The 26,751-nt window shown below is 41.7% G+C and overlaps 1 protein-coding gene across 1 annotated transcript in view; it reads left to right on the top strand.

Annotated features, from left to right (window-relative positions):
- SORCS3 (sortilin related VPS10 domain containing receptor 3) overlaps positions 1–22,562 on the top strand; it is a gene marked incomplete at both ends in the record, with an annotated part of 526,499 nt that extends 503,937 nt beyond the window's left edge. The window contains 7 exons of the mRNA XM_084245318.1: positions 6,370–6,493; positions 7,814–7,926; positions 11,784–11,915; positions 13,572–13,671; positions 14,644–14,749; positions 20,546–20,706; positions 22,498–22,562. Of these exons, the coding sequence (XP_084101444.1) occupies positions 6,370–6,493; positions 7,814–7,926; positions 11,784–11,915; positions 13,572–13,671; positions 14,644–14,749; positions 20,546–20,706; positions 22,498–22,562 (801 nt within the window). The remainder of the gene's footprint in view (positions 1–6,369; positions 6,494–7,813; positions 7,927–11,783; positions 11,916–13,571; positions 13,672–14,643; positions 14,750–20,545; positions 20,707–22,497) is intronic.
- Positions 22,563–26,751: the final 4,189 nt, after the last annotated feature.

Raw genomic sequence — 26,751 nt, 5'->3', positions numbered from 1 at the left:
CACTGAGGTTAATAACCTTGGAAGGTGGTAGTGTGTGTGTGTGTGTGTGTGTGTGTGTGTGTGTTAGGCGTATTTTAGGATAGGATGAGAGTGACTTTCAGACTTACAGTGACTTTTAACAGTGAGATACTTTTGAAAAACTTTTAGATTTTTTGAGTATTTATGTGTGGGTATGTTTGAGAGAAGTTTTCCACTAAACTGAATTTTCACGTTAACTCCATAGTTATAACACATCTATAAAATATATTCTACTTTATTTCTTTCTGTTCTTTGCATGTATTTCAGATTTCTTTGCACCATTCTAATCATAGTATATCCACAATTATACATTCTGCTTTTTACACTACATATGATAAGTGCTTTTCACACATTAGTATATAATCTGCTTAGGGTTTGAAGTTAGGCAAGCAAAGTGAAGCATAGTGAAGCATAGTGATTGTAAATTCTATTTAGGGATGGCGGCTTTTTATCAAGGTATACATTTATATTGTGGAGATTTTATAATATTTACTATTAACTTGACTTACTATGTCTGGGAAACTAGGGTAGGCTAGATCCAAAGATTTCCCTGAAGCTCCCTGTTCCATTAGTCAAGTGAAAATCTCATAACTAAATAGTCACTCCGAGCTTGGTCGATTTCTTGCTGGGTTCAGTGGGTAATATGTGACCTGTCACACATGAGGGATTCTGTGTGGGCAGGGATGAAGCCCATGGCCAGGCAGGGCTCCCTAAGAGGCCTTGCTCTGGGCTGGCCCTGCAACTTGGAGAAAGCTCACAGACAGAGAGTCCACTGGCCAACTGTTGGGCTCTGAAAGGCCAATTTGGGAGATTAACTGAGGTCTGGCTTAATAAATGTGTCTACTTGCCTAATAGATTTAGTAAATGAACCTGAAAATACTTGATTTAATTTAGCAATGCACACTAGATAGCAGTGGCCAACAAAAAACTCAAGAATCCTGTTGAGTGTTCCAGCTTTGCACAGAAAGTGAAATCAGCCATGATGCCATAACAGCTGATGAAATACAAAAGCAATTTGGAAAACAAAATTAGCTCTTGCCATTTTTGGAGCTCAGAAGCCTGTGGCCTGGCCACCCCGGGACCCAGTGTTCCCATTCAGCACAATTTGTTTGCTGTGGCTCAGAGCCCTGACCGACTGGTGGGATGGGAAGCTACCTCCCACCTCAAATGGCACTGCCTTTGCCTGCAGCCCTTCAGCCTTGCCTGGACCCTGGGTCTCCTAGGGAAGCAGCAAACAGAGAGCTCTAATCTGCTAGGATGGAAGAATTGTTGGAAGGAGATGTCATTGCTCAGCACGCCACTCACACCTGAGTGGAAGACTAGAGTGTACAGAGGAAGGAGAGGGACCACCTAGAGCACAGAGAGCAAAAGAAGGTGTCTTGGAAGGGCTGAAGTTTCCCTGGTGAGATGACTGTTAAAAAGGGGAGAAAGTGCCTGGCACTGAGAGGTGGCCAGGGCAGTGAGCCAGGCGGAAGGACAATGTAACATCACAGGCGAGAAATCATAGTCAAGATAATTCATGGAACCAAGAAAAATTTTTAAAAATTGACTTTTCCTTTATATTTATCTCCAATGTTTTATTATGGAAAACTTCAAACATACACTAAATTTGAAATGATTTCACAGTGAACATCAGTGTTCCCGCCACCTGTAATCTTCCATTAACTTTTACTATGGTGGTTCATGTCTATTTATCTGTCCATCCTTCTGTCTAATTCCTCTGTTGATTCCTTCATTAATTTCAAAGTAAATATGTCACTTCTCAACTGAAATAATCACTATTGTGAAGCTAACTTAAAATTTAGTAAAAATAAAGTTATTAAAGAGATTATTCAAAACTATACTGAATAATATTGGGTTTGAATGAGTAACTGCCCTCCCCCCTCAGAGTTTTCAGCCTTGGTTTATATAAATAAGTTACATACCCAGAAAGAAGGTATGATTATTTTTCTTTCTTAACAGTGGAAAGAAGATATATAGTTAATATCTAACATGTTCAGGGCCTCCCCTGGTGGCGCAGCAGTTGAGCGCTGGGCCGCGAAGCTGCCCACAGCCTCTGCAGCACTGGTTCAATCTCCAGCCTCCCAGAGAGGGTCCCACATGGTGCACAGACCTCTCCTGCCGCACCCGCTGCTCCCCTCAGCAGTGTACTTCATCAGTCTGCCTGCTCTGTTCCCCACTCTGGCTCTGGTGAATTCTCTCACCCTCCTGAACTTCTGACTGTACCCAGTGCTTGTATAAATAAATAAATAAATCTTTAAAAAAATCTAACATGTTCATCTAATTAAGGGAGATTGATTTCTAATAGACAGTTCATTGATAAAGGAGGGACACTGTTCAGAGTAGAGTATCCCTTCATCTGACAAAGTGAATTCTGTCAGGCTATTTGTGTTTGAGAAGATGGAAGGAACAAAGACTCTTTGAATCTCTCAGCCTAAAAGTGCCCCTGTAAACACATGTCTGGTCATGCTGTTGTCTCCTGCTTCTTGTGTTTGTACATTTTGCAGACAGTGACAGGGCTCACTGTGTCTATGAATTTTCCTGACATCCCTTTGCTTCTAGTCTTGGGTTCTTCATGGTGAACAAGAATCATTGTTCTACTGACTTTAAGCTTTGGAGGTGGCTCTAGCAGGGTGGAGATAGATATTTTTCAACAGAGCAAAAAAAAAAAAAAAAAAAACAACACAGAATTTTCTTTCTTGATCCATACTCTTAATATATTTTGTCCTAGATGTTTTAGCTTGAAGATCATTAATTAGATTCAATATATGTTTACCCTTTCCCCCTACCAGGATATAAATCAACAATAAAATGCACAAACATGAAGTGTTTATGCTCTGAATTATCCAAAGTTGGGTCAAGATACATGATTTTACATCCCTCCCCTCCCAGAAGATCACCCATGAATCTTCTCAGTCATTTCCCACCCCTACTCCCCTGAACCAGCCACTCTCTATTTTTTCCATCATAAATCTATTGCCCCAAATATATCTTTTTGGCAAATGGTTGATTTCATGGGAAGGGCTCTGAAGGCTGGGTGGAGGTTGCCTTTAATAAGATACCTCCATGCAAACTTCTGGAAGGGCATGTAGGAAGACCTAGTCTCATTTATTTTCAAAGAAGAAGGTAGAATTTAAATTTGCATACTTTTGTCTACTGTGCCTTCCCTGTAACATCCCTAACCTTGCCTTTTTACCCCACCCCCCCAAAAATCCTTCTGTCTTAGCTAAGTTATTTTAAATGACATCTGAAGCCATATGAATGAGTTAACTAGTTATAATGGGTCTTTCCCATGAATGCAAGAAATAAACATAATATTTTTTTTCTCTTATGAATCTGTTATGCTTTTTTCATTGTTTGCCAGCCTAGAAAAATCCAGAGGAATGTATAGGATGATTTTCTTTGCATGTAGAAATTCATATAAATGTAACTACACCACATAGATTCTCTTGTATAAAGCTTCTTTTACTTCTTATGGTTTTGGGGCTCATCCATACTGTTGTGTATATCAGTATTTGTTCTTTTTATGTTCACTGTATGAACATACCGTGGTTTGTTTATTCATCTTCCTATTGATGAATTCTTGGAATGTTTATTGTTTGGGGCTTTTATGAATAAGCTGCTATGAACATTTATTTGTTTATGGACATATGTTGTCTTTTCTCTTGACTAAATACTTAGGACTGCAATTGTTAAGTCATAAAATGTAAGATGGTACAATTACTTTGGGGAAAATAATGTGATTTCTTATAAAACTGAACTTTCTCTTAAGTGATTATACCATTTTATATCCTATCAAAAATGTATGAGATTTCCAGTCACTCTGCCTCCTCATAATATTTGATATTATAATTTTAAAGAAAATTTAGCCAATTTGTTGGTTCTCTAGAGGTGGCTCATTTTCCTTTCAAAGTATATGACTAAGGAACTGAAGCAATTGAAGGTGTTCTGACAGATAAGACCTAACATGTTGACCAGTAGGAACTATAGAGTTTGCCTAAAGCCATTCATCCATCCTTTGCATTCTGATTGCTGAATGAGTCCTCAAAGCTCTTCTAACCTGAGCCCTTAATTTAATTAGTAAAGTACTTACTGCTCAGCTGAGAATGAACTTTGCCCAAGGTCATTCATTAAAATAGTAAGAGCCAGAGTCCAAGTCTCTGTTCTTCATCTCTCCCAGAGAGGTGGCTCACTGGCACATGTGCTGTCATTTCCTCAGTCCATAGCCATGGCCAATATGGTTAGGCTGAGCCCAACTTAACTCCAACTTCCTTCTCAACACAGTACACTCACCAGTCACTCCTGGCCCATTGGAGTTGATGTGCATCACAAAAACTACTGCACCTCATCTGTTGTTTAATCCAGAAGCTGATGCCCTGTGTGTGCCATCACAGAGTAACAGGGGGGATCCCCATGGAAAGGGGTAGTTCCAGGTTTCTTGCCCCATTCAAGGAAGGGTGGAGCTGACCAAGGGGGGAGAAGTGAGAGAAAACTGGAGAAAGGAAGTGAGAGCAAGGAGAAGACCTGAAGGAGGAACACGGAGCAGAGACATGTGAAGAAGCTGCTCTTGTTTCCAGGCCTTGGTCTTATAACAGGGACTTGGGGGACATGGAAGGAGACACTTGAAACAGACATAGGTGAGAGACTGGTAGGGAGGCTGGCAATGGAAGCCTTTATCTTGATGTTGAGTTTGCTCTTTTCCTTCCAGCCTTGTCTGGCCTCTTCTGCCCTTATTCTATGGGTCCCCATAGAAGTTGCCTTAGACTTGTGGCGTGGTCCTGCTTTGGGCCATTCCTGTTTGTTTGGACATTTACCCACACGGGGATGGGTAACTTTGGGTCCTTCATGGGGAAATAATTTTAACTATTTTTTTCCCTTTCTTCTCTCTATTGCACACCAATTGTATTAATTTTCCTTTCCATTGAAGGTCATATGCAGTAGAGTATGTTTTGTCTTGATGTGGCAAATAGCAGAACCACTTATAGCAGGCAGGTTTGGGAGTCTCTGGGTGCCCCTCAGCCTTCCCTGAAACAACTGTACCATAAGTAAGGAGAAGAATACTGGAACTCACAGTTTATCTTTAATTAAGGGCAAGAGTATATCTCTTTTCATTTTCACGTCTTTCTTTCATTTAGCAAACAGAGAAGAAAGGATCAGAAGCTAAGGGCCATTCCTCTAACCCTTCACAACTCCAGCCATCAGTCTGACAATAAGATAGAGTATAGCATTTTAAAGGAGACAAAATCAAATTATTGTTTCAGAAGTGAAGTTGAACATTCTGAACTAGCAAAGAATTCCAAGCTTGTGGCAGTGACACTGGCTGGAAGCTGCCTCTCTGAGCTCTGTGGGATCTTGTGCACATACCAGGGCATGTTAAGAGTCCAGGGGTGCTGGGGTGGGCACTGGCTAGACACCCACACCAACTGCATTGTCACTCTGTCCCGTGTAGTCCTGACTCCAAGGGAGGGAGTCTGCTCATCTGCTCTTGCAACATCTCCTTGTGAACTTCCTTAGAACAAACTCCTTCTGCTGTCTTACCTTACAAACTGTAGAGGGCTTGAGAGGGCGTGGGCTTTAAGATGATGATAGAATAAGGACTCTTCACCCTAAGCATTAGCCGTTCTTTCTCTCCCTTTACTCTTCTTTTAGCTTTTATCAAGATTCTAATTTCTAGAGAAAATTACAATTATTTTGTTTCCCTTTTTATGCTTGGGGTGTCTCTATCTGCTAGATAAGATCAGGAAAATAAACTAGAAAAGATCAGAGAAATGCATATTTAGATATTTTCAGCCAATTAAAAATGTTAGAAATGCCTTGCATTGGAAAATGCAGATGCAATAAAACAAAAGCCCAACTATATACCATATTTCCAACTGACATCATCTGATGTAAGGTGATAAGGGTAAGTGCTACAGAAGAAATCAAAATGTGATCATTGCTCTGATGGGTCTTTGAAAGGTCTTACATCCCAATGGAATACAGGATGAAAATATAAGTGACAGGGAATATTGGCACAGAAGGGAAATGATCTAGTCCCCAAGCCTACAGGAGAAGGTTATAAAAGCTGCTGCTGCTTTGCTCCAGGAAAAGGAACAGAATGGCATACAAAATCCAGGATGCCCAATCTTCTCTCAGGATTACATTTTACAGGGTATTTCAAATATAGTAAAACTTCCTGGATACTGGATATAGTCATAGTGAGGAAGTTGTGTAAAGTCATATTTTTCCTTTTATAAATCCAGATCCATTAGGGATATGCAAATGCAAATAACTGTGTGAGATTTATGGGAAAAGGGGAAACCTGATATCTCACAGATGACTAAATGGGTGTTTCTGATTCTCTCCTTTTAGCCCCTCATCACCTTGGACAGCAGCATTTCTTTCACATTCCTTGCAGAGGGAACCAACACTATCACAGTGCAGGTGGCTGCAGGGAATGCACTTATCCAGGACACAAAGGACATTGCCGTTCATGGTAAGTCCTAAAAATGATCCCGCTGCCCGGCCCATCTCCTGCATCCACCCTGGCAGCAATTGCTGACTTTCCCAAGCCATTAGAAGATGTAAGTCCAGAAGATGTATCCAGTCCTAATTTGTGACTTTTCCCTGGCTAGAGATTGAGGTTTTAAGAAAAGTAGCTGACAGATATTTGTTGTCTTTTGTGAGTTGTTCCCATTAGATGTGTCTCATAGATTAAAGGGATGATGATCTGAAAGGGCCACCTTTAAAGCAGTGAGAGCTGATATCCTGCTGAGGTATCTCTAACATACATGCAAACTCATTCTTTATGTTGATGAGGACCGATGGTGTCAAAAGCTGGAAGAGTTTTGGTCCCTTTTTTGCAGGATTCATAAATCATATACTGAGATGAACTACACATAACCGATGAGTGTTCTTGATTGTTGGAGATTCTAACATCATTAGCTGCAAAGGCTCCAGAATAAAGCTAAGAATGTAAGATCTAGAGCAAGGCAAGTAACCGGGCCACTACTCCATTCTTGATCATGGAGAACCATCCCTAATTGCCAAACTTACTTTAAATCAAATTATGCTTCTACAGCCATCCCACACAATCTCTCCTAGGCCACCAATAACAACCACCGTATCTGGGATTTTCTAGAAAATTGTACTGAAGTATATGATCCTCTGGGTCAGACCATACTTCTCCCACCTCTCTTCATGAGGATTCTCTCCCCTTCTGCAAACTTGCAACTCAGACTCTCTGATTGGGCACCTGGAAGATTTTTTTTAAGTCAAAAATTTTGGAAGTGTAAATTTAATATATAAAAGTACACAGATCTCGAGTGTTCAGTTTCATGAATTACTACCAAATGAATGGACCTGTGTACCAACCAGCCAGATCAAGAAATCGACATTAGCCACATCCTAGAGAGTTTCAGCCCACTTTTTAATCCCCCAAGGCAGTGTTCATCCCCTTAATGAACAAAGGAGTGGAGGGGAGGGCATGTCAAAGTGTTTTACACCAACCAAGTCCAACTTGTTAGTGCTTTATTAGTGGCCCTTCATGAGAGCACCTGGAGTAGTAAAAGTCTCCTTCTGGGCTTTCACACAGTGTTATTTTACCAGGAGAAAGGCTTCAGATCTCAGAAACTAATAAAAATGACAGGAGCATGAGTGAAGCTACTTCTAGTCACCAAATCCTGCCTTCTCTCAGAAGCCAAGAAACAGGCGGAAAATAGGGAATTTCAGCTGAGACCACATGAGAGTCTAGACCCTTTCCATAAACGCCGTGATTCTCAGTCCCTTGCCTAGCAGACCTTCTCTCCTCTCGCAGAATATTTCCAGTCCCAGCTCTTATCATTCTCTCCTAACCTGGATTACCACAACCCGGACATCCCCGAGTGGAGGCTCGATATTGGCAATGTCATCAAACGAGCTTTGGTTAAAGTAAGTTGACTTCATTTTTGCTTAAATCTTTGTGAATAAACAAAAGAACCAGATGGTGGGGCTCAGAATACATATCAGTGGTTTAACCCCACGACTCCACATTGATCAGGATCATCTCTCTGTTAAAAAGAGCAAAAAGAAGAATGGAGGGAGTGAAGGAAAATGAAGGGGGTGTGGGAGAGGGGAACAGTGTTGTTTGAGGATTGAAATTGGCCTTATCCTTATGCTCAGGTTTTCTAAGATGGGAGCTCGATCCTTAATGAACTAGTGAAGAGCCCACTCACTGAGTTTATCTCACATCATCCACTTGACCTGTTCTGTGCCCACCCAGGGGGTTTCAACATTCAGTCTCACAAGCCTACCTCTGGCCATGATGTCAACCAGAAGGATGAAGATCAGGAAACAACATGTTGTCAGGGTGATGGCATGAGCCCAAGGTCACTTTTGCCTTAGAAAAAGTTGATTTTTTTCAGCGCTAGGTACTGGAATATAATGACATATCTGCACAATCAGTTCCAATGTAGAGATAAGCCATGCACAGTAGTTCACGGTGAGGCATGCCTGTATTTCAGAAGAACATGGGAAAGGTGTGGTTCACTCTATCTAGGAAAGTACAAGCTTAGCAGATGTGTATTTCAATAAATACTTGTAAACTGGTAGAATGGTCTTTGGCAGCGACATTTGAATACTGTTTTAAAGGATAAGTAGTAATTAACAAATCGACAGAGAGAGGATGGTATCTTTCAGATGGAAAGAGCAGGATGCATTAGCCATGGACTATTGAAATAGTCCAGCATGTTTCCCAGTGATGCTTGAAGCTCGTCTACAGTTGGTAAGGGAAGCATGGCTAACATTGAGCTTGGGTGGTATTAGAGCAGATTGTGAGGATCTGAGAAGCTAAAGACACATCTGGTATGCACTGGAAACTGAAAAGTATTGTTTGCTTAAGAGCAAAGTGCTGATGGTCATTTTTGTATTTCGGACACCCATTCTAGTGGCAACACAGAGAAGATGGGCTGCTGAGGTAGGAAGTGGATGGGGGGGAGAGATTTCACAAAAGATAATCCATTAAAGTGCTAATTATCTAGGCCAGAGAAAATAAGAACCCAAAGAGAAAAGATTCAAAGGTTACTTAGGAAGTTGAACAATAGAATTGGTGATTAATAAAATGTAGTGTGGATGAGAGAGAGAGAAAGCTTTCTCATGGTAAGATTTGGCAAACAGTGGTCTTGTCATTAATCGAGATGGTGGTTCTATAGCAGAAACAGTCATGGGGGACAGTAATGATCTGATTTTCAATATGAATTTGGAGCACATGAGAAACAATTGGGTGAAGATAAACCAAGAGTGTTCAAAATACGGATCTGAACGTCAAGTGGAAATTCCTGGTGGTGGTATAGACATGAGAACTGAGGCTGTGCTGGTTCTGAGATGCCCCCAGATCCAGAGAAGGATGTGGAGGAGGAGCTGACATAAAGGAAAGAGCTTGAGAGAAGATGGTGTAAGAACCACTTTGTGGGGAATTGTCTGCAAGATGACCTTCATCTCCAACCTTTTTTACAAGGAGATAAAAATGAGACTGTTCTTACATGTCTTTCAGTGTGAAAATCCAGAATTGTATTGTATTTTATAATCATATTAATTAAAACCATATTAGCTTTTAAATCAATAATGTAGTAATGATAATAGCAGTATTAATAATCAGCCATGATAGTTTATGATTAGACTTAAATCATGAGAACCTAACTGTCGTATGTACTTTTGGACAGGATTAAGTGAATCTAGGCAATCAAATTATTCTCCAGGCAACCTCTCCCAGTTTTCTAAATGTGGGGTATTCTAGAAAGTTGTGCTAAGGTATGTGATGCTCTGACTCAGACCATATGTCTTCAGCCTCACCAAGGTGCATGTGCAGACACACTTTTCCATGGTCTCTTCAGTGCCCCTAACAGACACTCCTGAGACCACTATTCTCTGGGACAAAGGCTTGCACCAGTCTTGGAACCAATAAGCCATGTCTTCTTCACCCACTGGGTGATTTCCCTGCATTTTGCTTCTCAGTCCGGTCTCTGGAGACTCACTTCCTCTAGCTGGTGGGATTAAGTCTCCTTGCCCCATGGATTTGGCATCAAGAATTCTGGCTTCTCAGGGTCATGCCTGCCAGCAGGATGTTAAGATAACCCTGCCTCAAGTTCCTTGGGAATCCTCCCTGCTAGATGGACTTCCTGGGGTTCTGACTGTTGCTTGCTAGTTCTCTCTAAGTTGGTGCTCTCACTTTGATCACATCTGTGGGAGTTAACTCATCTGCAAGCTGAGTTCCAAATAGGAATCAGAGCTGAGCAAATGGGAAACAACTAAGCTCTCCATTCCTGCTCAGTCACTGTATTCAGCCACTACTCCCTATCAGGCATCTTTAGAAAAGAGAGGGAGCCACAAAGAACCCCAGAAACATCTGGCTGAATATAGAAAATAACTTATCTGAGAAAATATTATACCTGCCAGGTATACCTCATATCCACTGTGACCCTGACATGTGCTGTGCTTACTAACCTGGCAGTGCTTGGGGATGAGAGGCTGAGGGGGAGGCTCAAGTCAGGGGAGACTGCTTGGAGGAGGTGGAAATTTGAGCCAGATCAAAACTTATATATCATATTTGGATTAGCAGAGGAGAAGGCGTTGGTCTGGATAAAAGACCTTCAGGAGATAAATAGGAAAGAATAATCCTGGGTGTCTTTGGAACTTAGGTCTTTGCAGGGGGAGAACTCAGAAGTTTTGTTTTCTTTGGGAATTTGCCTTTCAATTGAAGCTCATTTTAGTTTTTGTCCAAAAGCAGTAAAATCCTTCTACTACACATTTCGGAATAGGAAAATTCAGCATCTTAATACAGCTTTTAGTGTTTGATTTTTTACTTCTGTACATTTGTATTTTTATAGAGTTATAACCAAAGAAATGGATGAGTATAGTGTTTATCCTTGTTGGTTCCTTGTACTGATCATCATCTTAATGGCAGAATACCATTCCTTCCAGTGATGATGCCATTATTTTCTTAATTTTTTAAATATTTGAGTTTATTATAATTTACTTGCTGTTATAAAATGATGTTTCTTCCTACACACAGCTCTTCCTATATTTTGGATCATTTCTTAAGTACAAATTCCCAAAGTTGCAGTTACCCAGTGAAGGGTATAAATAATTTCGTGGCCTTAAAATCTTTTGGAAAACAAATTGGCAATATGTTTCAATTTTCAGTGCTGCCAGCAACAAATAAGGGAACCCCTTAACTAAAGGCTCACCAATATTAGCTGTTTTTAATTTTTTTAAAGTTCTGCTTTACTAAATAAAAGCAAGTGCTGATTTACTTTTTTCCCCAAATTTTCATTTTCCCATGTTTGTTTATAACTTTTTTACTCTTCATTTGCAGCCAGTCTGTTTATGTTTTAGCCAGAAGCTCTAGTCCTTTTAGTGCAGGGAAGAAAAAAAAAAAAAAAAAAGGATAATATGGGAGGGACTTTTGCAAATGTTCCCAGCAGGCAGTATTTTGAACATCATTTGTATTAGAATTTTAGTTTCAGGGAAAATGTATATAGGAACAGAGGACATAGTGGAACTAATTCTTTATCTGGCAGTTTCTAGGGGGAAAGTAAAAGAAAACCTTGGTGTCTTTGGAACCTATCTCTGAAATGATGCACTTTGAAAACAGCCTTATTCCTGCACAGTCTCCTCCTTCAAAAACAGCCTTATTCCTGCACAGTCTCCTCCTTCAAAAACAGCCTTATACCTGCACAGTCTGCTCCTTATGGAGCTGGGGAGGTCTGGCTCCTCCAGGGCCTCACTTTTTCTTCTAAACATCTTTGCAGGTAACCAGTGTCCCAGAAGACCAGATCCTCGTTGCCGTGTTCCCTGGCCTCCCCACTTCTGCAGAGCTCTTCATCCTGCCCCCCAAGAACCTGACAGAGAGGAGGAAAGGCAATGAAGGGGACCTAGAACAAGTATGTATAAGAACACATGGCTAGGATGCTTGTCCACACCTCACATTTTACTACCAACCCAAAGGGGAGGCAGCTGTCCCCACAGCCCATCAACTCACCTTTCTTGATCCAACGCTCAGGCTCTGAAGACACTTTGCCTCACCCGGAACACACACAGGCTTGCACAGACAGGAGCATTCAGCCACGCAGACAGAAGGGCACCCCGGCACCATTCATTCCAGCATTGGTGTCTCCACCACGTGCTCGGGCCTCCCACCCAATGTCTTGTCATGGGGTCCAAGGAAGGGTGGAATGTGAGTGTCCCCATCTGTTTCTGGGCCAATGTGCTTCTTGTATTTAAAGATCCTACTCACTGTAAGTTCTGCTTCTGGGGATATAATGAACTGCTTTGAAACATCGTGTTTCTTTGGAGAGATGGATTATCTCGCCTTGCTTTGACTGAGGAAGCGGCATTTCCGAAAGGGGTTGTGATTTACTGTCTTTAGCACAAGGGGATTTGGTTTGTGGGATCTGCATACTATCTCAGAAGTAGAGGAGAGGACAGAGCCTCTGTTCCTCCCTCTGTCACAATCTGCTCCTCCCAGGGACTTAATTGGTGCACTCACTCCACCCCCACCCCCCGATGCTAAGTCAGAAGTAGAAATTAGTGAGAATGAATCTGCTAGAAATCCACAAGCATTAAATACACTTGCTCCCATGTAAGGTTGTCATTGTACAGATGTCTTCCCAGTGTCCCTCTGCTACTCACCTGGCTGCCACCTGCCCCCCATGTCCATCCACACCATAGGTGCCAGCACAGCCAGCTTCTCTGGGAAACGAAGCAGATCTGTGCATGGCTGGGTTGCATATTGAAGTTGGCCAGAAATAAATTCAGCCTTTCAATGCATACATCACTTTTACAAGACCTCTTTATTCTGAAATAGCAAGTGGCATGTGTGAACTATATTTGGAAGCTACAATATCCATCCATTTAGATAAATAGGTAATTAACGTGATGAATAGCAGCTGTGATATTAAGGCGCGTACAGCGAGATAAGAGTTAGGGACAACAGCCTAAGTCTGCCTTAGCTTTCATGTGGGAATTACGGAGTGATTAAATCGATGTTATGTGTTCTAAGACTTGCTGGGGAAAAGTAAAGAGGAAAAATTATCCCATAAAAAAGGAAACAGCTTCTGCTTTGGAGTTTGCCTCCCATTGTCTCTGGGAGAGCAAGCAGAGGACTGGCAGGGCCTCACTAACCTTTGTGTATCAATTGATAAGATTAAAGGACTAATGATGGCTTGATTGCTTACACTGGAACCCACAACAGGTCTTTCTATGGTAAATTATAAAGTCGTGGATGAAAGAGCTGTGAACTCGGAGTTGAATAAAACATCCATGTCAGTTACCAACTTGACTTTACTAGGTGACTTTGGACACCCCTTTTCTGTCTCACCCTCTCCCTCCTGGATCAGCAGATAATACCACCTGTTTCCTTGGCTTCTCAGGGACCCAAAGGCTGTGAGACCTCAGCTGATAAAAAGACACTAATACCCCATCCTCAGACTGAGCACGGTCATCTTTTGCCCACTGACCTTGGTTTCTTACACCACAAGGGAGATTGCCACACATCATGTCTTCCCTTCCAATCTCTCTCTCTCTTCTTTTCCCTCCAGATCGTAGAGATGCTGTTTAATGCTCTAAACCAAAACTTGGTACAGTTCGAGCTGAAGCCAGGGGTTCAAGTCATTGTGTATGTCACCCAGCTGACATTAGGTGAGTGACTGCAAGGATTCGGGAGGAAATGGACTTGGTGATCTGTAATCCTGGAGAGAAGAGGGAGGGAATAACCACCAACCCTTCTTGAATGCCTGAGAGAAGCTGTTATGGCAGCAGTCTTGTGTTGTGGTGGTTCAGAAGGATCAATCACATCACGCTAATCACATCTTTCTAAGGACTTTGCCCTTAGTTGGCAGGAAGACTTCCTTAGAATGGCTTTCTATGTAGTCCCTGGTGATCTTGGGGAAAAGCTAAAATTTCTTTGGGTCTTGACTTTTTAATTTTTAAATCTGTAATAGTTGGGATTATATTAAATAGTTGTCAGACTCTCTTAATTTCTACTATTCTCAGATTCCGTAAATCTTGGTTGGGAGACCTGACCAGACAACCTTAAACTCCCTTCAATTTATAATTGTAAATCTATCTAGGAGCAGGCAGGCATTCTCAGGTAGTTGGTTGATTTGAGAAAGGAATAAAAAGGCATGTCCTGCCGGATCCAGTACTGGTTCTCTGGGAAAACCTATTTGATCATTTAGTATCAGAATGTTAGATGCCACTGTTCCAAATGTGTCCCCCAGCAGTGTCTTTCCCCACAGTTCCAGGAAGAGATTGAAACATTGCATCAGCATTTAACCCAAAGTTCCCAATGGGCCACCTATCATCATGCTGACAGGTACTCAGGCTGCCTTAGAGAAAGAACATCTGAGCTCTTCTTCTGTCCCCTGTACCTGAACACACACTGCTTAGTCAACAACAATAGCAAGGTTCGCCAGCAGAGCAGAGGAGTTTGCTTTCCTGAGAAGCAGTGGTCAGGGGTGGCATTCTCATTGCTACCCAACTTCTCATGCTCAGTGAGCTTGCAGAGTGATTGGGGACTGAGTATGGATGTAGAGACCATCTGGTCTCCTCCAGTAGCCACTCCCTCCAACCAGTTTCTTCCATGTGAACATATCTCTTTTTTGCTCCTAGCCCCCTTGGTGGACTCCAGTGCTGGGCACAGCAGCTCAGCCATGCTAATGCTCTTGTCAGTGGTATTCGTTGGTCTGGCTGTGTTTCTCATCTACAAGTTTAAGAGGTATGCTGCTATCACTCAACTTTGATCTTGGGCTGCATTCATGGGGTAGCTGATTGTTCTAACAACCCATGTTTCCAAATATATGTAGGAATCTCCTTGAAACTCTTTTTGCCGTTGGAGAATATCAGAAATAGTCGAGAGTCAAGGAAAATACATGTTTAGGAATATGAGCTCTACCTACTTGATAGGTGTAATGAGTTAGGAAGATGAGGGATGACCTGTGAAATCAATTTATTCTCTTTGAGAGAAGTGTAAAAAAGAATTTGAAACCTCACCTAAATCTCTGAAGTAAAGTGTTAAGTATCCAGATCCTTTTCTGTAGCTGGTCACCCATTCTGTATGGTTAAGTAGAGAAATTGCTGCTGAAATCTGGTGTGAATGTGTATAGACACACACACACACACTCACACACACATATTGCCATTATCCAATATCTGTTTAAATTTCCATGCTAACAATATATTCAACCCCTCCCTCTCTTTCCTGTTTCTAAAGGGAAATTGATTAGGAAAACTAAATTCTACATGTATTCACAAATATTTTTGAAGGCCACAAGAGGGATATTTTAACAAGATATTTATTTTAAAACATGATATCATTAATTCTGTACATGTTTCAAAAAAGGTTATACTTCAGCAAGAAGTATACTGGTTAAGAGTATGAACTCAATTTTAACTTGAGTTTGACCTAATTTTACCTTTCAGTATCTAACCTTGGGCAGTTATACTTGCCTCTCTAAGTCATTTTTTTTAATTAATTTATTTATACAAAAGCGTGGGAGGGTGAGAGAATTCACCAGAGCCAGAAGCGCGGGAGGGTGAGAGAATTCACCAGAGCCAGCGCGGGGAACAGAACAGGCAGACTGATGAAATACACTGCTGAGGGGAGCAGTGGGTACAGCAGGAGAGGTCTGCACGCCATGTGGGACCCTCGCGCTGGCGGCTGGGGATTGAACCTGTGCTGCAGAGTCTGCGGGCAGCTTTACAGCCCAGCGCTCAACTGCTGCGCCACCAGTGGAGGTCCAGGCTCTCTAAGTCTTAATGTCTTCATTTCTTATATGAGGAAGATAATACTGCTTTATAGGTTTCCTGTGTGGTTTAAATATAATAATAGCAATACCTGGTCTATATTGATAAACAATGGTAAGTTATTATAAATAAGACAGAACATGCTGTGTCCACAATGTCCACTTGGTAGGTTCATAAAAATCCTATCAGTGTCATAAAGACATGCTTCCTAGGAAACTTGGGCAGAGTGGAAGTACCATTAATTATTGCCAGATGAGTCTTGAAAGTATAACTTTTGAGGATCTAGAACCTCTTTCTAGGTGCAAAAGTCAATGCCTTGGGATTTTGAAAGAGTTCTCTGTAAAGGTGCTTTATCCTTTCCCCCACCCATGCCCTAACCCCTGAACTGCCCTCTATGTCTTCAGCATAAAAGCATAGTTTTACTCAATATTCATGTCAGCATTACCCAAAAAGCAGGAATCTTTCAAAACTCTTCAAAAACCCCCACTTGAAGGACAGAGTTAAAATTAACCTTCCCAGTTGATTTATATACCAGTATGTGAGCTCATATATTCTTGGACCAAAACATGGTCTTCCCATATTCCCTTTGAAGAGTGGGCAGAGGGGGACCCCTTTGTGTCGGAGTTCGAGAACAGAGATTCAGCATAGAAACAGCCTGGTTAAGACAGTGCCCATTTATTGTTCACTTACATGCAAGGCAGTTTCATTAATCCAAGGAATTGATTGTGGGCAAGTCTTGTGGTTTCTGGGCTTAAGGATTAATTAAGCCAAGTTGATCATCTGCTGGCTTCTAGCAAACCATGGCTTCAGAGGATAAGGGCCAATAGAAGTCCTGCAAAAAGGCATTTGCTCCAGGTGGCTCCAAATCACAGCAACACAGAGATTTCTGTTCTTATACTTGCTGCTAAATGCCAGACTGCCAACTTATTAACACAGGCATCTCTAAATGTGTCCACCTTCAGTATTGAGTGCAGGCCAAGTAAGACATCTCTGAATATTCTTTCTCTTATCTTCAAACATCAGTCAACCCTTCTATGTCCCCAACAATGAGTCATGTAAATAAATCTATGGGAAAATAAGCACCATTCAAGCTGGATTAACAACAGAAAGAAAGTAACCAATCACCAGTTACCTTTTCTGTTCTAGCCCACTTTCCTGGAAGTTCTTCCAATGCTTATTCCTTTTGGTTAAGGTCCTATTGTGTGATCTATTTCCTTGGTCTCCTTTACCCCCTCATCACCTGAACCTGGGTGATAGATACCTGGAGGATGCTTCACTGACTAGCAAGTGAAGGTCAAGTTCTAATTCCTAATTTTTCAATCTCTTACGCTTCTCCCATTACTGTCCAATAGATGAAAATGCTACTTAATCTGTATTGTCCAAGACAGTAGCCACTAATATGACTGAGGCACTGAATTCTTTGTTTTGTTTAACTTTTATTGATTTAAATATAAATAGCTATACCTGGCTAGTAGACACATAGCATATTCTAGGGAAAGGGCAATTCGGTTTCTACTACCAGATCACTGATTTTTCAGGCCCCACACTCTCTGTAGTTACCAGCATTAACTGATTAAAACATTCATTCCTTTAGCAGACATTTAGTGGGTGACGACTATGCCAGGCACTAAAATACCCCCATGTCCCAAGTGATCACTTGTAACAAGGGAAGGAGACTAGAGTAGCTGTGAGCCCCAAACTTCATTTTAGCTAATATCACCCTGTCTCTCATATTTCCCTTTGTTTCTGGATATGTTGGCTCTTTTCTGATGTCTCAGGCAATGTAACTAAAAATCACCATGGAATGACTCTTATTTTCTGAAAACACTAACAAGACCATCTTTCTATGTTACAGACTGGATCTTTGCTGATTATCCAACAAACTTGAGCTTTTATGCTTCTTACAGTTTTGTCTTCAGTGGGGCTTTCATCATAGGCTAAAGCCTACTTTGCTATCTCTAAATTTCTTCCCTTGGGCTTCGAACAATTCTCATTGTTGGAACAAACAAATAAAACCAGAAGTTTTTATAACTGACTTGGGTTTATGCATCTTATAAAAAACTTATATGAATGTGTAGTGGAAGACATAACTCCAAATTTCTTTATTTCCCACCTTTCTTATCTGCACAAATCAAGTTTATTCTTGAATTATAGTCTCAACAGTCACACAGGTGTATGTGTTATGAAATTGGAGCAATTTGACTACTTTTTCAATATGCTGCAAACTGTAACATAAAACCTATTCCCTGCCAACCATTTATTTTAAGATGTTGAAAAAAGAAGTCTGTTTTAGAGATTGAAATAAAGTGAACAATTGTTATAAGGGCAAATTCAGCCAAGATTCGTAGGCGTCACTAGGAAGGCAGCAAAGGGGAGGCAGTGGATTCTGGTTCCTTTCTGTAATGCACAGACTTGGGCTGACTGCCTGAAGCACCCAATAAATATTACAGTTGATCCCAGTGTCTGTGAGTAATATGTACTTTCATGATTAGAAGAAATCTAAGTTGTTAGGCTGCCTTTCTATTATTTAGATAAGAAGAAAGGAAGAGCCAGCATGAATTTTTAATCCTGCACATTTAGAAAGCCTGCCATTTGTGGCTTCACATGGAATCTATTCAGCTTTTTGTAAATTATCTTAATCTGGTTTAGACCCCTAGGAGTCATGGGGACACCTCTCTTAATGTGTGGAAAGCAGTGGCTAAGGCACAAAAATCGAAACTTAAGTAAAGAAAGAAATGATTACATGTTTTCAATTTACTTTTGTTTTTGTGAACTAGCTATAGGAAAACCTTATCAAATACTCCATATTCTGCCTCCTTGGGGGTTGGTGTAGGGAAAGGAATGTAGCAGCTTAAAAATATCACTGACTACTGGTTGGCATTAGGAAAACACAGTGATTCACCTTTAGACATGGGCAGAGTGTTCTGGACAGGGGTGGGTATCAGATGTCACAAGTTTAGTAACATCTGTGCCAGTAATCAGCTTTAGGAAATGTCTGGACTTTTAGTCCTACTTCCCCATCATTTAATGTGGTAAGGGAGTTATCTTCTAAATATAACATTCCAAGATAAAATGTGGTTTTTTGCTCGAGAACATAGTATATAAATTACATAGAAATAACATAGGCTTTGAGGCCTCTTATACATTTATTCAGCAAATACTGAATGTAGACCATGTGACAAATGCTGTACTAAGTTCTGTGTGGTGGTGAAGACAGAAAACAGGGACCTTGTCCACATGGGGCTTTTAGTGGATGAAACCTGTCACCTCAGCCTGCCTGTCACATCAGCCTGCACCAACCTCCTATTACCTCCTTCATAGACACTATTCTGTGCTCCATATTTGTACAGGAGAGTTGGGTGGTCTAGGGAGACCTCTCAGAATCACATGTAAGCTAAGTCCCAGAGCATAAGAAGGACACCATCCTAGAAGAGTGGAGGGAGCTACATTACAGAGAGAGGAGAAAGGAGCTGCCAAGTCTTCAAGGTGGGGAAAAGTTTAACATATTAGGATCTTGCAACTCAGATTGGACCCCAGACCAGCAGCATCAGCATCTGATGCTGGCAGGAATGCAGAATTTCAGCCCCCCCTGTCCAGACTTTTAGATTCACAATCTGGATTTTAATGAGGACATTGGGTGATACTTAAACACATTCAAGTTTGATAAGCACTTAATGAGACAAACTCAGAGGTTGTAGAAGCTGGCACAGGATCAGGCAGAAGATAAATTCTCCAAGAAGATTAAATGTGAACATGACCTTTCTTCCAGCCCCAGGTCTGTCTGGCTTATGTTCCCAAAAATGCTATGTTGGTATCTTTGGAGGAAGTTATTTAGCTTCTCTTAATCCTGTTTCCATCCTCCATCAATCCTACAAGGAAGCTGTTATGCCCATTGAATGATGAGGAAATTGACTATCAAATACTTAAGTTACGGGCCTCCCCGGTGGCGCAGCGGTTGAGCGCTGGGTTGCGAAGCTGCGCACGGCCTCTGCGGCGCCGGTTCGATCCCCGGCTGCTCCCCGGCCACCGGAGGAGGGTCCCACATGGCGTGCAGACCTCTCCTGCCGCCCGCTGCTCCCCTCAGCAGTGTACTTCAGTCCTTCTGCCTGCTCTGCTCCCCGCTCTGGCTCTGGTGAATTCTCTCACCCTCCCGCGCTTCTGACTGTACCCAGTGCATGTATAAACAAAAACAAAACAAAAACAAACCAGCAAACAAATAAATAAAGCATGCTTCTATAAAAAAAAAAAAAAAAAATATTTAAAAAAAAAAAAAAAAAAAAAAATACTTAAGTTACTTGACCTTTGGATGGTGTTTGAGAACAATAGCAATGATTATGTTTTCTTCACTATTTGTAAAAGAATCCAACTGCAAAAACTGAAGCAACCTTAGAAAGAGATGTCCTTTTACTATGGCGCAACCAAAGGTGTCTCAAAATCCAGCCCCTTTAACATCTTAGTGGCAGATAAATGGTTTGTGGGTTTTAGTTCATAGCTTGTCAGCAGTGCTGCCCTTCTGTCATGCATGCTTGTTTAGCTCAAAGGAGGTGCATTCCCCTGGGGCCAATGGCTTACATCTCCCTGGGCATCTGGGTCTCTGGCCCGTGTTCCTTGTCCTCATGGTCGCAGTGTCTGCTGACCAGTCCCTTTCTCTACCATTGGTCTGTTCTCTTAATAGTATCGTCCTTCTCCCTCTCCACCCAAGACTCCCAATTGCTTAAATTTGGCTTGCCCTGTGAACTTACTCTGAATTTACTCCTGCCCCATGTAGGAAAATCCCCTGGATTAACATCTATGCTCAAGTCCAACATGACAAGGAGCAGGAGATGATTGGGTCAGTGAGCCAAAGTGAAAATGCCCCCAAAATCACACTCAGTGACTTCACTGAGCCTGAAGAACTGCTGGACAAAGAACTGGACACCCGGGTCATAGGTATGTGTGCAGGCACTGCTGGGTTCCTGGGCCTCTGTCTTCCAAACACAGGGCCACTGTGTATTTGACTTTCTGCAGATGTACCAGACTGGAGGGTGGGGGATAACAGCTGATTACAGTGACATAATCATGTTTTAAAGTCTCTCCACCTTCTCTAGCCATACAAAATTGGGAAGTTTTGTTTTGTTTTGTTTTGTTTTGTTTTTGCACTAAAAGTAGGTAGCAAAAGAAAATATAAGTATATTAAAAAGACATCCTACTGAATGGGAGAAAAAAACTTTACACGTTACACAACCCATAAAGGTTCCATATCCAAGATATATAAAAATCAAAAAATTCAAGAATACAAAACATAGAATTCAACAATAGAAAAACAAGTAACCCAATTAATAAATTTGCAGCAAATCGAAACAGACATCACACCAAAGAAGATATCCAGAAGGCCAGTAGAATATGTGGAAAATATTCATCCTTGTTTTTAATAAGGGAAATGTAGGTCAAAACCACAATGAAATGGGTCACCTCCCATCTATGAGAACAGCACATGTTCCAAAGACCCCAACAAGTGCTAGAGAGGATTTAGAAAAAGAGGAATCAGCCCTAGTACATCATTGGCGAGTATGTAAACCGGGGAAGCCATGTGGAAAACAATCTGGATCTACCTTAACAAATTAAAAATGGAAACACATGTAACCCAGAGACCCCACACTTGGGCATCTATCCAAAGAATGTGAAAACATCAGCTCACATAGTGATATGGTCTGCAGTGCTTAATATCATAGTTAGGACAAGGAAACACCGAGGGCCTGCTCATAGAGGACTGGACCAGGAAGATGTGGCACAGCCACACTATGGAATATGTCTCAGTCATAAGAAAAGAAGATTCTGTGGAAAGAGTTCAAGGGAACTATGATTAGACAAGCGAATATGGGCCATTTATATGGCAATAGTTCTACGGAGTGAAATACCTACAAAAACTAGGGTACATTAATCACGAGAGATTTCTGAGGTTAAGAGGGAGGGAGGAAGAAGAAAGAGGCAAAGGATATAAGGGTGATGGTGTGGGAACTTTTCCAATTAAATAAGTAAAAATATAAATAAAATGCAATTAAATTAAATTCCTTCTTCACACTAGCCTCATTTCAAGGGCTCCCAGACACATGTGGCCGGCCTAATAGTGCAGACACAGAACATTTCTATAAAAATAAAGGGTAGATCAAGATCCATTAAAACAAAAAGTAGATTGATTGAATGTTGAGAGGTCAGGATGGGCTTGGGACGAAGCCAGCTACCCATGAACCACCACTGTTGTCCTTTTACTTTATCTCAATGAATAAAATCATTTTACTTGCTTATTAATAATCACAGGGAACAACCTCTGGCCTCATATAGCTTGGGTCCATTATTCTTGCTCTGCCAGTCTGCTAGCTCTGTGAATCCTCAGTGCCTCACACACCCCACATGCAATGGGGGGATGGTGCCCACCTGCTGAGGTTGTTGGGATACGAGGTGGGAACACGTCAATAGCAAAGTGCCTGCCACATAGGAAGTGCTCAGACGCTTTGGTGTTCAGAACAGAGCATAGGGCACTACCACCTTGCTGTGGCCTCATGTGTGGTTGTGGGGAGCAGCAAAGTTTAGACCTAGGGGACATGAACCAGTGAGCTAAGAGAGAATATCCAGGTGCCCAGGCTAGTCAAGGCCTCTGAAGCATTTGCTCAAGGTGGCTTGGTATCTACCACCCTTCAGGAATGTATTACATCTTCTCTCCCTCTGTGTTCTCTCCCACAGGGGGTATTGCCACCATCGCAAACAGCGAAAGCACAAAGGAAATCCCCAACTGCACTAGTGTTTAATACCAACAAGCCACACGGTCAACCATCTTTCTGACTTTTTATTTTTGAAGATTACTATTACAATTATGGACAAATGAAAGTGTCTTTTTTACCTTTTGTTTACTAAGGGCCCCTTCAAAAATAGCAGGTAGATGCTTAGCTTTGGGAGGCAAAGGCATTCTTAGCTGATTAAAATGAGACAAAAGAATAAACAGCTGTCTTTCTGCTAAGGGCAAAGATGCATCTGCCCATAGCCTTCTTGCTTTCTTCTGCCATCAATAGTGCCAAGACTGGCTTTTTTCTTGTGGTCTCTCTTTGTATTTTTAAAATTGAGTTGGCTTTTCATTCACCTCTCATCCCCTCAAGATCACCCACACCTCCCCTCGGCGTACATACCTGAACCCCAAACTATATCCCAGTAGATCTGCAGGAGGTAGGTTGGTGGGGAATGATCTTAGCTGCAGGAAGTGAAGCGTGCACACCTAGGAGAGAGGCCCTGCCTCGTGCATGTCTTTAGTGAGGCTGCAGATGGCTTATTGTATATAGTTACAGTGTAAATAGCTTTTTATTTCCTAAGAAATAATTTAATGTTTAGTAAAAAAGAAAACAGAAAAAAGAAAGATGTGTGTGTGTGTGTGTGTGTGCGTGTGTGTGTGTCGGCTTATGCACTCACCCCCAGAGCTGACCAACCCCCAGACCTGCTTGATGTGTTGGGTTCTGGATGTGCTGCAGTTGTCTGTCACACTTAACTCTTGCATCTCCATGTCCACACCATAGCCGGTTTCTACTGATGTACAGAAAGGGGAACAGTGGGAGGCTTCTTTGGTGCAGCTGGTGAAGGGAGAATGACAGTGACCTCAGGGAACATGGGGGTCTCTTAGTTTCATCGGTGACATAGAAGAAGTTGTAAGAGGAAGCCCACTAGAGATTTCAAACTGAGACCCAGGTGGGAAAACCATGCTCTCCTCCAAAAGGAAAAAGTGAGGATATTTATCAGTCTAAGAAGCAGGTTCCTTTTCAAGAAGCCAGGGATGGATCAGAAATTGGCCATTATTCTGTCTTCCGGTTGGATTCCATGGAAATATGTTATGCTCATGGGGACTCGTTAGCAGTCCTTAGCTCAGAAAAGGCCTCTGGGCTCCAGGATAAGCCTGGTTAATGCCTCTTGGTGTAGGAGGAGGTAAAGGTTGGCAGGAAGGTGGCATCTGTGGACTCACAAGTCCAGGTAGATCCTGCAGGCCAGCGAGGGGGGTAGCCTTTGCTGATATTAGTCAAAGATGATTTTAGCAAAGCTGTGCTATTTGCTTATCAGATGTACACAACTTCTTTAAAGTCAGATGTCTACCTACGGTTCTCTTCAGCTAGTTCTTGCCTCTAAGGCTGTCTTTGCCAGTCTTCTTTCCAACTCCCCGTCCATTCACACATTGGCACATACCTGTTTTATCAATACAGTCACAGGAAACCATGCTATATGCACAACTTTTATTTTCAGGCTCAGAAGGAGCTCACTTATTTTTAAAAATGATGTACTATGTATATAGATGGGAGGAAAGCTGAATTTTGTACCTATTAATTTATGTGGGGTATTGGTCACAGCCTGCTCTGTGAGACACTGAGAGAGTGTGATCTAGAGAAATCTGACTGGCTACAGCATAGATTGGGACTAGGAGAATTTCTGAAGATCCTGCTTTTTTGTTTCAAGGGTTAAATGGGGCAGACAATTGCAATACTTGTACTAAACACTGGAATACAAATGCATGAGTCATATCTATATATACAGTATATGTACATATACTGTTCTTGGTTTTATTGTTCCATTTGAATATTTCTACTGTAAAAAAAAGACAGTGGTTTTGAAATTGTTGAAAATAAATGTATTTTTGTACATCAAAGTTATACACCTGGCTGAGATTTCTCTCTTTGGGCAGTTCTTTGTTTATCTTATCAGTCAACTATTGCTGCAATAATGCTACATGGCAAAAAAAAATAATAATCAAAGTGGCTATAAAAGATAATGATATTTTGTTTGTGAGTCTTCAGGCTGGCTGTGGTTTGAGCTCCATCAGTGTTGACAAGCTCTCCTGAACTGGTTTGGATGTGGCTTCCATGGTTTAGTTTTTCTCCATGAGTTGCTATCATTGTGACACCTGCAGCAACCCAGAGCATGTTTTGTTTTTTGTTTTTTTTTCTTCCAACGGGGGATTATAGATTCCAGTGAGACCAGCAGAACAGTCTCTCTCTAAGGCTTTGGCTCCAAATGCTCACCCCATTCACCCTCACCTACATTCCATTGACCAAAGAAAACCACGTGGGTAATCCCAATCATCACTGGGCTAGGGGAAGAGACAGCCTGTGCAATCCTGTGCAGGATGTTACTAAGTTACATGAAAGAAGTGTGGCTGTGTAATTCCAATAGAGGGAAAACATGGGCTGCTTAGAGCAATATTTCAGTCTACGATACCCATTCATTTTCTAGGACTCCATAGGGAACTTTCATTAGATGCCCCATTTGAACTTCTAGCCAAGTATCCATCCCACCCCAATGTTTGTGGCCAGGACTTCTGAGCACACGTCTTGGTAACTACAAAGCCTTGAAGTCTGATGTCAACACCCAGGGAGCAGTAGAGGTGTAACTCCAGCCAAGATCTTGAAGATTTCATCAGGAGAAGTGAAAAGAGAAGAGGAAACCAACCAGACATAGTACCTTTTTTTTTTTCTCTCTCTTTTTACCATTTTCAAGCTGTGTGATGCATCAAACAGTAACAAATCTTGTGTGGCCCACTGCTGAGTAAGGAATTTGGAAGGGTAAGTGAGTGGTTCTTCTCCGTTTTAGGTGAAGAAGGCCTATGAGTGAAGGACCCAAAATAAAGAATAAAAGTTTCCTGTTTTTATTCTTTTAGTGTTGAAATATGTAATAAAATGACACAGATCTCAGAAACCTAAAAAACTTGAAAGCTTTGGTTGTTAACTTGCTACCTTATTTCAGATACTATCTGGGCTATTCTGCAGTCATATTTCCTGAACTCCCATTGAAGACACAGGACTGAACAAAGGTGATTTTCGTTTGATGTATGTATGTATATTTAAATTATAAATTATTATACTATAACTTTTCTTGAGTCACGCTCACCTTTTCAAAAATTACATAAGTACCTTCCTCAAATATAGAGGCTGTAACTTCTGGTTCCTCTAAAGGTAGTAGTGTATTTTTCAGTCTGGTAGTTCGTAACATAAACTGCACATTTTAAAGGGATTTCTAATGGTTTTAGAGCTTCCCAAATAAGGTAAAGTATCTAATATTCTTATCCCAATGTAGACTGTCTAATATTCTTAGTTAGAATTTTCTAAATGCATTAATTTTGCTTTACAATGGTATCTGAGTCCCACCTTCAATATTAATTTTTTTAAGATTTATTTTTATTTATTTATACAAGCACTGGGTACAGTCAGAAGTGCGGGAGGGTGAGAGAATTCACCAGAGCCAGAGTGGGGAGCAGAGCAGGCAGAAGGACCGAAGTACACTGCTGAGGGGAGCAGCGAGCGGCAGGAGAGGTCTGCGCGCCGTGTGGGACCCTCCTCCGGTGGCCAGGGAGCAGCCGGGGATCGAACTGGCGCTGCAGAGACTGCTGGCAGCTTCTCAACCCAGCACTTAACCGCTGCGCCACTGGGGGAGGCCCTTCAATATTAATTTTATGTCTGGTTGGTGAAATTGTTCGAGCAGATAAAAAAGGGCAATGTGAAATTAAGAAGTAAATTGTGAGTCGGTGGCTCATTTGGGCAAAGCCAGGCTATATAATACAGGTAGCCTGGTATCTGCAACTGGCAACTGAGATTTCTCAAGAACAGGCAGACAAAGGCAGAGTGGGGTTGATTTTATAGCTACTTCTTTCTAGGTTTCTCACCAGTGGGGAGTACTCGGCATCAGAATTGTCTCCTGGAAGGCAGTTCTAGCCCTGAGAAGTCAGTCTGCAGAAGTGCCCAGGGCCAGAGGCCAGCAAAGAGCCCCATGAGAGATTCTCCCAGGGTTTGTGCAAGCATGAGGTTTGAGAGTAACTGCTCTCTCTGCCACTGTAACAGCTCAGGGAGAGTGTGACTGGGCATAAGTTAGCATGCTACAAGACACCTTCATCTACAAAAGTAAGGATACCTTCCAAATTTGCTCATTTCCTCCTGGGCAACAGCTGCAAGTCTGAGAATCTCCCTATTGAGT

This window comes from Talpa europaea (genome assembly GCF_964194135.1).
Source record: "Talpa europaea genome assembly, chromosome: 10".
In the NCBI taxonomy this organism is placed as follows: domain Eukaryota; kingdom Metazoa; phylum Chordata; class Mammalia; order Eulipotyphla; family Talpidae; genus Talpa; species Talpa europaea.
The sequence above is the reverse complement of the archived record's forward strand: the minus strand, read 5'-3'. Positions and strand labels throughout refer to the sequence as shown.